The sequence below is a fragment of the Dermochelys coriacea genome, chromosome 7, assembly GCF_009764565.3.
Source record: "Dermochelys coriacea isolate rDerCor1 chromosome 7, rDerCor1.pri.v4, whole genome shotgun sequence".
Taxonomy (NCBI): domain Eukaryota; kingdom Metazoa; phylum Chordata; order Testudines; family Dermochelyidae; genus Dermochelys; species Dermochelys coriacea.
The window spans coordinates 82,516,122-82,529,871 of NC_050074.1; the positions used below are offsets into that span (position 1 = coordinate 82,516,122).

General features: G+C 38.3%; 1 protein-coding gene across 1 annotated transcript; it reads left to right on the top strand.

Moving 5' to 3' along the window:
- Positions 1–253: 253 nt before the first annotated feature.
- Positions 254–6,437, top strand: SRGN (serglycin). Its single transcript, XM_038408113.2, has 3 exons — positions 254–410; positions 2,642–2,789; positions 5,469–6,437. The coding sequence occupies exons 1-3, from the start codon at positions 320–322 to the stop codon at positions 5,671–5,673; spliced, it is 444 nt and encodes a 147-aa protein (XP_038264041.1). The 5' UTR covers positions 254–319; the 3' UTR covers positions 5,674–6,437.
- Positions 6,438–13,750: the final 7,313 nt, after the last annotated feature.

The window sequence follows — 13,750 nt, forward strand, 5'->3', positions numbered from 1 at the left end:
TTTTGTCACATACTTCTGGACCCTCATTTCTAATAGCTGAAATAATACTTTTATTATGGTGCTTACTGGGAACCCAATCCCACTGTCTTTGCTGTGGCAAAACTTCTCTTGAAGTCAGTGGTGATTTTTGTCTGAGTAAGAACCATGTAATTAGACTCGGCTTTTATTGTAGATGTCTCACTTAATTCAGTCAGGAAGTTGTGACGCAGGTTATGGGTTGGGTTTGAGGTTTTGGAATCCTTTTCTAAAAGTCGATCTCATTGCCTCATTTTATTTCCTAAGTGTGAAGCTGTGGTGAAGAGTGGTGGAGTGTGGAGGAATGCAAGCCAAAATGCAGACTCGTGTCAGAAGTAATGGGAGGATTTTCCTGGCTGTTTGTATAATCCTCTTTATGGGATACACGGCAAAAGGTAAAATTGTGAATGGTTGTTATTTCTATAATCCTCTTTCTAAACTGTGTAGCATAGGCCAAGTAAGTATACTATTGATTTTAAAGAATACTTGTAATTGACTTTGAAGTAGGAATAATAAAACCTACTTTTTATAAAATTAAATCTTTTTTTTGTTAAACTTTCCATCAAGATTAGTTTTTGTATAATGCCAATGATGATAACATTGTTTTTGGCAAGTGGATCTTTTCTGTCCTCCTTATATAGATGATATGTGTAGTTAGTATTAGTATTTATTTGATAAAAAACATTATTTAAATGATGGACATGGCAAGTTACAGAAGTTCTATATAAATGTCTTAGCCAATTGTTTTTGTAGTGGCTGGAATATATCTACATCATGCTATGATCACAGTAATATCCAGATTTTTCAGCCAACTGAGTCTGAAATACAGCAATCTAAAATGAATCTAAATTTCAGGAAGTAAGGACTTCAAGCAGACCTTTATTGGAGTTGTTTCAATCAACAGTGAGGCTAATAAATCACCTGCAGCTAATATGTAAAATTACAGATTTTACTTTGTAAAAGCAAGTATGGTGCCTAATTTTGCCCTCATTTATACCCTGGCAATCCATTGACTTTAGTGGGTTTGTTTGGACTTCTATCTGATTGTTGAATATAAGGTCTTAACAGGTAAGCAAATATTTGAGAAGATGCATATTTCTGATATTATAGCTTCACTTGTTTCATGGGGAAATAGGAAATATGTGTAAGTATGGGGAAGTTAAGGGTTTGATTCAATACAGCAAAAATTACAACATCGTGCACTATAACAGCTAAAAGGAAATTATTGCTTCACAATGACACGGACATTCTGGATGTATTTCTTACAAGAGACATCTAGTTTTCAAGCCACATATGTATATTTCCTGTAGAGATATTATCACAGCGATATGCATTAATTAGATATCTACTGGTGTTTCCATCCTAAATATTGTTTTCTTTGGATGACTATTACCTGAATTTTTTGCACACAAATTACTCAGGGTGTGGTACAGATTACTTTTTATATTTATTAAAAACAGACTTTACTTTTAATATACAATAATACTTTACTAATAATATACAAACAGAAGAAATAACGATGAAAAGGAAAAGGTACTATGAGAGAGATGTGGAATAATGGCTATACGTATCTCTCCAAACACATTCTTTCTCCTGTAGACGAAATGTGTGCATCAGAAGATTGGAAGAGTGACTCAGTACAGTATGGTAACAGACAACGTTAAAAAGAGCTGTAATTATGGAGAAGAGACATTCCCAAAGAACAAAATGAAATTAGACTAAAATACCAAAAGAAGGAGAATATAACATGAGGTTTAAGATGCAATTAGTTAATGATACCAAAAGAAGGATGAAAAGTTTAATCCTAAATGTATTTTTGATGGTTTCAAGTGTTTTATTTGTTTTGTTTTGCTCCTCTGAAATGTTTTTAAGAAAGCTTTTGCAGCCGAGCCTTAGATGTGAATGTAGCTTAGACATTGTGGGAGGAGAGGAAGTGAAAGAGCATCTGAAAAGTGTTTAGTGAACATCTGCAGCAGCTACTTTCCAAGAAGTCAGTAAATATGCACTGCAGTCTATGCTACAGGGGCTTATTATTAATGGGCAGATCCCACAGGGAGGGTTGGGGAGGAAATCTCTGTGAGGATTCTTTAATAAAGATTTCCTCAGTATTGTTCTGTTGGGGAGGTAGGTTACCTTTGGCAGATTCTGTGGGATCTGCTGGAGGCTAGGACAATCCACAGGAAGGCTCTGTGCCTTCACACCACCTCTGGCACCTGGCAGCCAGAGTGTGCTCGGCACCTCACAAGACGGGACCCATGCTTTTCACATTGTTATGTGCCTTTCCAGGCTGAATGTGTCCTTTTCATACATGTCCATTTAATTCTGAAATCTACTCCTTTGTGTTGTCATAAGAGACATGGAAGTTCATCTAGCTGTTTCATATGGAATTTCTTCAGTGTTTGGAAGATGTGCCCATATGGATATAGTATGGAATACAGGAATATTACTTAGGATAGTACTGATTAATTTAAAAATGTCTTGTCAGAATTGTTTATGGTTGGGTAATCACTAAATATATACATATAATTATAACTACCAGTTTCCTGATCAGGAGTTCATAAGGTAAAATAGTCCATAATATTGACTACAGTAATTCATACTAATAATGTATGAATAATTTGATCAGGTGTTCCAGTGCAGAAAGCAAGATTCCAGAGAGTAAGATGCAGACCTGACATCTTGTCTGTTAACTGCATTGAAGAAAAAGAACCGTTGTTTGAAATTTCTGAAAGTGGAGCTAACAGAATCCTCCCTCCCAAGGCTGATCCATTTCTGTAAGTAAATGAATTGTCCCTTCAGTATTTATGGTTGGCATCAATAAGCTTTCAGTATTCTTAGCTAAGGTGCTTACATCTTTGACTTTTAATGTACATAAGAACCATCATACTGCTCAGACCCATGGTCCATCTAGCCCAGTGTATGTCTTCCAACAGTGGCCAATGCCAGGTGCGTCAGAGGGAATGAACAGAACAGGGAACCATTGAGTGATCCATCTCCTGTCTCATCCATTTCCAGCTTCTGGCAAACAGAGCCTAGGGACTCTCAGAACATGGGGTTTCATCTCTTACCATCCTGGCTAATAGCCATTGATGGACCTATCCTTCATGAATTTATCTAATTCTTTTTTGAACCCTGTTTATAATTTTGGCTATCTATCTATCTATCTATCTATCTATCTATCTATCTATCTATCTATCTATCTATCTATCTATCTACCTTTAGACTGTTATGCATTTGATTTTCCTTTGCATGTTGAAAGAGTATTAATTTTTAAAAGTGATAGTACAAACATGGCTAAGATTTTGACATTTACAGTATGCTGGTGTGGATGACGATCATATTTCACTGAAGTCTAAGGAGACAAACTGGTATATTGTGTAGGATTTGTCATAGCCAGTCAGATCAATGCCCACTAAATTTGGTATCCCATCTCATGCAGTGACAAATCCTGGTATTTCTAATGAGGGTACAATCCAGCCCCCGTTTTCAGTACACCTAGCCACTTGTGCAATATTATATATGGCGATCCAGAATGGAAATACTGTTTCCTGATGTCTTTGATGATCAGCATATGTTCTTAAACCTGAGGCTTGAATGCCATTATAAATATTGTTGGTCATAAAATTTCCCTTTAAAAAAATCCATTGATGGTATTTGACCTCCTTAGCAGTCAGTTCTCAATTTGACTGCATGCTGTGTAAAGTATTTCCTTCTATTGATCTAAATTCACCTGCCATTAAGGGTTAGGACTCTGGCTAATCCTGAGGAATGTAAACTCTTTAAGCAATGGATATAAGGATTTTTGGCCCAAAAGGGCACTTTACCAGGAAAGAAAGGTCTGTGATCCCAGGGAGGAGTGGCTGTATTGGCCTTCTGAGACAAAGGTCTTGTCTACACTACCAGGTAAATCGACCTAAGTTACACTACTCCAGCTACGTGAATAATGTAGCTGGAGTTGACGTAGCTTTGGTCAACTTGCTGCGGTGTTTACATCATGCTGTGTCGATGGGAGATGCTCTCCCGTCGACTTACTTTACTCCTCTTGTTCCGATGGAGTACCTGAGTCAACCGGAGAATGCTCTGAGGTCGATTTTGCACTAGACCCACTAAATCGACCCCGCTGCATCAATCTCCGGTAAGTGTAGACATGGTCAAAGCTTCTTCTGCCTATTCCCAGCTGGGAGCCACTCCTTTTTTCTCCAGGGCTGCTTTTAAGCCTCGCTACCCCTCTTGGGTGCTGCTGATCCTACTACTGCCTCATATTGAAAAAACTTGCATAACACTTTCAAAAGACAAGCTTTGGAACTTAAAATCATAACTTTGCTAGATATTAAAAATCATGATCTTAATAAAGACACTGGATTCATGGCTTATTACAACAATCTGTTACCCACTAACCCCTCTTTTTGTCCTATGACTAGCGATTTTAAGGGGCCACTTCACCTTGAATGGTCTCTTAGGGCTTGGCTACACTTGCAAGTTAGAGTGCATTAAAGCAGCCCCGGGCACCCTAACTCCTGAGATGTCCACAATGGCAAGGCACGTAGAGCGCCTGGACTCTGCAGCTGGAGTGTTCCTGGTAATCCACCTCCACAAGAAGCATAAAGCTTTCTGCGCCCCGGCTGAAACGCCTGGGCGTCAGTGTGGACGAGGTATTGCATTACTGCGTTGTGATTGGCTTCCGGAAACGTCCCATAATCCCCTGAAGTCAAATGGCCACTCTTCTCATTGTTTTGAAATCGGCTGCAGGCATGTGGATATCCCCTTTCAAAGCTCCGTTTCTGACAGCTGGCATGCTTATCTGCTCCAAGACAAAGCAAATCATTAGTGTGGAATGCTGCTGTTGTGTGTGTATGTGGTGGGGTGTGAACTTACAAGACAGCATGCTGACACACTCTCAGCCCCCCAAAACACACTGTCTCTCCCCCCACATATGCACAACACACTCTCTGTCACACTCCATCCCCCCATTTGAAAAGCATGTTGCAGCCACTTGCACACTGGGATAGCTACCACAATGCACTGCTCTTTGGGGCGTTGCAAGAGCTGCTAATATGGCCATGCCAGTGCGCTTGCAGCTGACAGTGTAAACACACGGCAGCGTTTTCCTGAAGGCTGGTTTAACTCCCGGCGCTCTACATCTGCAAGTGTAGCCAAGCCCTTAGTTTAGCATACATAGTTCGCACATATTCTATCTGTTTGACCTTGTATGTAGCTGTGACACTCTGAGTACATTTCCGAGACCTGAAGAAGACCACTCTGTAGCTCAAAAGCTTGTCTCTCTCACCAACAGAAGTCGGTCCAATAAAGATATTACTTCACACATCTGGTCTCTCATTGAGAAAAGGCGTAGTTCAGTATCAGCTGATGGGTGTTAAGCAGAATGGGACAATCATGTTTGTCCTTATGAGTAAATTGTATTTGTGAATTGTGATTTTTCTCGAATATTTCAGGATGAAGAAATTTCAGGAGCAACCTGGTATTTTCTCACTTTATGGTGAGGAATCTGGATCTGGGGCTGACGACATACCTGAAACAGAATCAGAATCTGGGTCAGGAATTGATTACAATGTTGAGTATCCTAACTTGTCATCTTCTGGCTTGGTGCAAAAAGAGGAGTTGAAGCAGGAATTAACAAATGAAGATTTAATGCTGTAAGAAAGAAGACTTTATCTCATTCATGATGATTATTTACAGCACTTCTTCTATGTTGTATAACTAAGTGATTAGTCATAGGACAAACAGTTCTATAAAAATTATAATCCAACAAAAGTGCCTTATAATCTTTATTACTTTTCTTTGCTAAAAAAATCTTTGTTAAATGTGACCTTATCTAAATTTATATGTGTATTTTATATCTAAGCTTGGGATATTTCTGAAATCATGGGAAGATGGAATCTAAAAGATCCATGATAGTCTTGCTGAAGACAAATATTAGTATAGAGAAGAAAATGACTGGAAAATATTAGGTATGTGTATTCAAACAGCAATCCAGGAGTCACAGACATACAAAGTAATGTAACTAAAAGTAAAAGTCCCCAAACTTTTTCTTTGTTCCCCCTAGATAACTTTCTGTATAAAGTACCAATAAGCTTATTTGTGAAATCAATTGTTTGCTATTATAAAATGTATTCCATATTACACAATAACTAATACAATGTTACTTTAATAATTGGACTTTTTATAACACCCAGTGGGCCTCAATACAATATATAATATAATTTTGGCTGTATCTGTTAGTATAAATGACGGTCATGTAGGTCCAAGAATCATGGCCCCTTCTACATTCCTTCTGTGTGACTATTGTTAAAAGTGGTTAAAGAACAACTGCACTTGTTATATTTTAAATTTCTGGCTGAATATTTTTCCTTATATTTGCATCTACTCAGTTGTAATACTATTAAAATTTTAATGTAACCAAATACCAATTTTTTTTTTCTTAAATGCTGGAGTGAGTGCTCAAAAATATGGGTGGAAATGAACAATAAACAATTTTGTATGCTAGTAGCCTTCATTAAAAAAGTATCTAAAATACACTATCTGTGAAAAGGTTATAATCTGAGGCACAATAAAACCATTGCTGCAGAAAATACACCAATTTTGAGGATTTAAGATCTTTCCACAGATTTTACCATATTTTAAGTTATCTTTGAAAATATAATAATTTCTAGCTCCTCCAGTTGCTGATTACCCACAACTCACAATGAAGTCAAAATAAAATGCATCCGATGAAGTGAGCTGTAGTTCACGAAAGCTTATGCTCTAATAAATTTGTTAGTCTCTAAGGTGCCACAAGTACTCCTTTTCTTTTTGCGAATACAGACTAACACGGCTGTTACTCTGAAACCTGAATGAAGTCAGTGTGAATTTTGCCACTGACTTCACAGGGAGCAGTATTAGTTTTAGAAAGTGCTGGAGACATTCTCTCTGCTGACCAGAAAGACCTGGAACTGTTTGCCCTGAAGCCAGGCCAATGCTTTTATGTTTGATTTTGCTACTCTGATAGAAAGAGAATCTTTTTTTGTATTTCATATGAAATAACCCTCCTCCCCATCACACTCACTTTCCCCACCCCTTTCACAAGCTAAGTTTTCAGCCCATCCTCAGAAAAATCAGTATAGTCCTAAAGTTATCCAGAAGAAGGAGATAAAATCTTGTAGTCTACAAGGAAGGACAACATACATGGTAGCACTGACAACTGTTTAAATTATTAATACAATTTTAACAGGTTGGATGAAGGTTTATAGAACAAGTGTTACCAGTCTTTTTAGGCGTCTCCCATGACGACACCTGCCTTTTAAATAAAATGTAAAAAACTAAAACAACCTCTCTACCCCAGAAATAACATTAGAGGTACATGATATTCCGTTTTTAAATACAAAACCAGTATAGTTCTATAGGCAGTAATATAAAGGTAATATCTGCTGTGTTTACTGGGGTAACTGCTTCATTCAAAGGACCCAATCCAGCAAACCACTTAACTGGGTGACGAGCCCAAGTCAGTAGAACTACTCATATGCTTGGAAGTCAGGATGTGTTTAAGTGCTTTGTTGGATTGTGGCCTGAGTGCTCAGCACCTTGCAGGATTGAGCCCAATGACAGCAAAACATGCAGAAGATAACGGTGTATACCAAATTTCAGAGTAGCAGCCGTGTTAGTCTGTATCTGCAAAAAGAAAAGGAGAACTTGTGGCACCTTAGAGACTAACAAATGTATTTGAGCATAAGCTTTTGTGAGCTTACAGCTCACTTCATGGGATGCATGCAGTGGAACTTTGTGACTTTGTCCTCACCCATGACTATTTCACATTTGGGGACAATGTATACCTTCAAATCAGCGGCACTGCTATGAGTACCTGCATGGCCCCACAGTATGCCAGCATTTTTATGGCTGACTTAGAACAACACTTCCTCAGCTCTTGTCTCCTAATGCCCCTACTCTACTTGAGCTACATTCATGACATCTTCATCATCTGGACCCATGGAAAAGAAGCCCTTGAGGAATTTCACCATGATTTCAACAATTTCCATCCCACCATCAACCTCAGCCTGGACCAGTCCACACAAGAGATCCACTTCCTGGACACTATGGTGCTAATAAGCGATGGTCACATAAACACCACCCTATACCGGAAACCTACTGACCACTATCCTTACCTACATGCCTCCAGCTTTCATCCAGACCACACCGCACGATTCATTGTCTATAGCCAAGCTCTACGATACAACCTCATTTGCTCCAACCCCTCAGACAGAGACAAACACCTACAGGATCTCTATCAAGCATTCTTACAACTACAATACCCACCTGCTGAAATGAAGAAACAGACTGACAGAGCCAGAAGAGTACCCAGAAGTCATCTACTACAGGACAGGCCCAACAAAGAAAATAACAGAACCCCACTAGCCGTCACCTTCAGCCCCCAACTAAAACCTCTCCAGCGCATCATCAAGGATCTACAACCTATCCTGAAGGACTACCCATCACTTTCACAGATCTTGGGAGACAGGCCAGTCCTTGCTTACAGACAGCCCCCCAACCTGAAGCAAATACTCACAAGCAACCACACACCACACAACAAAAACACTAACCCAAGAACCTATCCTTGTAACAAAGCCCATTGCCAACTGTGTCCACATACCTATTCAGGGGACACCATCATAGGGCCTAATCACATCAGTCACACTATCAGAGGCTCATTCACCTGCACATCTACCAATGTGATATGTGCCATCATGTGCCAGCAATGCCCCTCTGCCATGTACAGTGGCCAAACCAGACAGTCTCTACATAAAAGAGTAAGTGAACACAAATCAGACGTCAAGAATTATAACATTCAAAACATTCAGTTGGAGAACACTTCAATCTCTCTGGTCACTCGATTACAGACCTAAAAGCTGCAATTCTTCAACAAAAAAACTTCAAAAACAGACTCCAAGGAGAGACTGCTGAATTGGAATTAGTTTGCAAACTGGATACAATTAACTTAGGCTTGAATAAAGACTGGGAGTGGATGTGTCATTACACAAAGTAAAACTATTTCCCCATGTTTATTCCCACCCCCCACCACTGTTCCTCACACATTCTTGTCAACTGCTGGAAATGGCCCACCTTGATTATCACTACAAAAGGTTTTTTGTTTTTTTTTTCTCTCCTGCTGGTAATAGCTCACCTTACCTGATCATTCTCATTACATGCATGCATCCGATGAAGTGAGCTGTAGTTCATGAAAGCTTATGCTCAAATAAATTTGTTAGTCTCTAAGGTGCCACAAGTACTCCTTTTCTTTTTGTGGATACAGACTAACATGGCTGCTACTCTGAAACTCTTGTTACAGTGTGTATGGTAACACCCATTGTTTCATGTTCTCTGTGTATATAAAATCTCCCCACTGTATTTTCCACTACATGCATCCGATGAAGTGAGCGGTAGCTCATGAAAGCTTATGCTCAAATAAATTTGTTAGTCTCTAAGGTGCCAGAAGTACTCCTTTTGGTGTATACCAAGTAACATTGCCATGTAGTGCTGAAACGACAAGCCTACATTTTAACAAGCTAAACTTTGAAATACCCAACATATTCCTCATCTAAAGTAGTTGTTCCAAAACATGGAATAGAAAATAGATGAGTACTATATCTAAATAAATGGCACATTAACTTCTTTGTATAACAAAGTGTTCATAATTCCAGGTGTACTTTTTATATAATTTTAATGATTCTCAACCATTAAAGATGACCTTTGCAGTTAGTAGCATACGTTAGGTTTCTCCATATGCTTTTGAAGTTTCAGTAGTACTGTTAGATTTCTCTCTGGTGCTGTTGTTGTAATCTCTATAATTTTTCTATCGGCTTTTGATGGAAGCACTGACTGAGATCTGAATGTCCTGAGACTATCTAGTGATAGATTGACTGCAAGCAAAGCATTTTATTAGGACTTAGGACTTGCTAGCTCTTCCCAATCAAACTGACTCTCAAGTTGGTGCCATTGTCCCTGGTTTAAATTAAGCAATATAGGACTGTGGATCTGCTTTTGATGCTTTATCTGGTAATCACTTCTCTTCTTGAGGTTCAACTCATCGCTGATGTACAAAATTGCTGTTTAAAAATGTTTTTTGACAGCTGTTTTCTGATGGGTTCTCACAAAAACTGCTTGTTTGTTCCAGATCTGTTGACCCATCCCTGGTTTTATGAGGTCCAGATGTGAGTGTAAACTTTTGACTGATCAGTAATGCAGTGGCAGCTTTCTTTACCTGTACACTGTTGGAGCAAAACAATTATCACCTCCCTCCGCCCCCCAAACCTTAGCAAAGGGTGTTGCTGCATGTAACATTCCTGTTTTAAATCCTGAAGAAGTACTTGCTTAGAAGTCCATATACAATTTTTAACAAGGTCATGAATGACTGGATGATATGGGGCAGTGCACATGAACTTCACCTCAACTGAGCTGATAAAATTTGGCCACAATTAATTCTGATTATTACACACTAGCTTTTTTAGAATTTCATATCCAACAAATACGTATTTTCAATCATTAGGCAGAAGGTGTAGATTTCAAAATGATCTTTGTTGGTCAGTTGAAGCTATTTCCATTTCAAGAGAAAATCTCTGATTTAAAAATGATTCATCACAATCTATAGATAATCACTTGAAGCATTCTAGACAATTGCTGGATATTTTGCAGTTGATCCTTTCCAGCAATCAGTTTTTGCACACCAAACATAGCTGCAGGTCAATAATTTCATTTCATTGCTTTTAGCTAGTGGTCATGAAGTTATCTGGGTCCCTGTGTCTGTCTGAACACACCCTAAATACCCCATTCATTGGCACCCATACGTGTGTGTGTGTATTGTTTACAACTCCAATACTTGGGACAAGGAAGCTTACTTTCTCATTCCAGTATGAATAGTGTAGGATTTCATTTGTAAGCTATAGTAAACTTTCATTTATAACTAGTGAAACACATCAAATACATTTTAGTGATTTGAAGTTGAAATGGCAGTCAAGAAAAAATATCAGCATTGTTTTTTGCTTAATTTTGAGAATCAATAGATATACACAGAACAATGCCCACTGATGCAAACTGGTTGTTTCTGTAAACTGAATGCCTTCTTTAAGTCCTAGGAGCATGGTGAGAGGTTTATAATTTATGTTAAATTTATAACCTTCAGGTCTTATGTCATTTCACTAATACTGGTGCTCCCCCTTTCTGTTGTATCCACCTGTTGTCTCTAGTCTCATAGTGCTATTCTATATAGGTTCTTATACCACCCTCATCACCATGGTATCTGAACATCTTTCTGTAGCACATTAAGCGCTATGTCATGTATAGTTCATTCTTTCTCTCATCCTCTTCCCAGGGGAAGAATTGCATGTGCAGTATATTGTTCTGATAGGGATTTGTTGTTTAATATATATGTTTAAGTATTTGCTGCTCTGTGTTTACATTTGAAGGGAAGAACATAGAAATATGCCTAGCACTTGGATGAGAGGAATGAGGTTTGTGATGGTCCTTTGTTCCTGTGGAAGCTCATTCCACAAAGTAGGATTGACCCCGGAGAAAGCGCTGTCTCCTACACACAAAAGCCTTACCCTTGTGGTAGAAACTTCCATTGTGCCTGAGGATCGGATTTGTTGATCACAGTCCTCATCCCAAAAAGCTATCTGGTCTTTTAGATATCCTGGGCCCAGGCCATTGAGCACCTTGAAAATAAGGAATGAGAAAATAAGGAACTTGACTTAGATGTTATGCTCTTTTTATTATATATGTGTACAAATCGTCCCTGATCCTTACAGGGATCTCTAGACACTACTTCAGTATAAACAGTAATGGTGTGATGACATTTCTTTGCACAGAGAAACTCTCAGATTAGTTCTTGATCAATCTTAACATAATCCTGTTCACATATTTTAGATGCTTCCTAAGCAAACACAATGGGTCTTTCATCCCCAGAGGGTAACACATTGGAGCTCACTGCCCCTGTACCGTATACACACACATTTGCATAAAAAATGTTGCTGAAGACAATATTGGAGGGTTTATTTTTTATTTGTATTGCAATAGCACTTGCTAAGAAACATGATCATACTTTGCTTTCCAAACTTCCTTCATTTGGCATGTGGCCAATGATTTTAAAAGACAGACTATAGTCACTAGGCTAGGAAAAAACCATCCATAGCACTTCAGTTGTCAAATAAATTAACGCAGCTGAACCACATTTTTGTGGGATTTGGTGCTTTAACAACATTATCTACCTTTGCATCAGACTATAGCACAATTGGCTAAATCCAATGACATAAATTATAAAGAGCTGGAAGAATTCACATTTATTTTTCTGCATGTGGAGATCTTAGTCTTCCAGTTGCTAAAGAAGCTCATCCAATTTCCTTAAATGTTGTGGGCCATATGTTCAATGACCAGGAATTCATCCAGATAGCACTCTTTTCCTTCCTGACAGATGTTGAAGAATTTGTTCCATTGCACAGATACATAGCAGAAGGAGATGCAACGCCAAAAGATAAACAATTACAACTGAAGAGCCCCTTTGAATAAATTGTTTTTATTCATTTTGCATAAGGATCTTCAAATATAAATGTGCAAATGTATATTTTACTAAAATGCTTTCTGCCAGTTGCAAGAAAGTCCTTAACCCAAGGTAAAAGGTTGATATGCAGAGAAGGATTTATAGTTACTTTAAAATCTCCACAGATTTTTACTTGTCCAACAATTTAAAACAATGGGCACAACTGGTGTACCTAGTGATTCCTCTACCACGTTTTCTAGTTTAGCATCTGTTCTGATGCATTGCATGTGGAAGAGGCTGTAGCTTTCATCATTTAGGCTGACAGCAATTCTCAGTGGTCAATCTTACATTAATATTTTTCACAATCTCTATTTAAACTAACTAACACTAAAATAACAGCATCTAGTCCTGCGCTAGTGTTTAATGTAATTTCAATCAATGACTTGATCTCATGTCATTCTACCTGAATTTTAAGCCATGCTTGGTTAAGCAAGGTAAGGCCTAGCCTTTTTACCAGAGTCCTTGCTATTGCAGTTGTCCCTTATACATTAACATAACTTTTCACATCCTCATAGCAAGTCTGTTCTGCCTGTACTGAAAAATGGTACCCCCCTGCAAAGACACAGAATGTCCACTATACTTATGAAAAAAGAAAAGGAATACTTTTGGCACCTTAGAAACTAACAAATTTATTTGAGCATAAGCTTTCGTGAACTACAGCTCACTTGATCGCTGTAGCTCATGAAAGCTTATGCTCAAATAAATTTGTTAGTCTCTAAGGTGCCACAAGTACTCCTTTTCTTTTTGAAAATATAATGTGGTGTAACAGATACCATGTGAAAAAGTGTGGCTTTTGAGGAGGTATACTGTGGCACTAAAAGGGGTTAAGCTTTTATCTAGCATATCATCTCAATTCTACAAAAAGTGTTAACCCATGTCCCAGGAAAATTCCAATCTGGGTAATTCCATTTTATTTACCTAAAATATCTCTACCCTCAACTGTTGTGTATTGTTGCTGTGCCCTTTCAAACAACTACCATATTTTACCTTAGAAGTGTTCTATTTCAGTGGTGGAGGAAGCAATCTCTGTGTAATCTTTGTGTAGTGGTTTGAGGCTCCTTAATGATGAAAGGCACTATACATACCTGTTGTATTTTTTTGTGTTGCTTGAATCCAGCCGGACAACACAGTGATACTAGAATTATATCATACCAA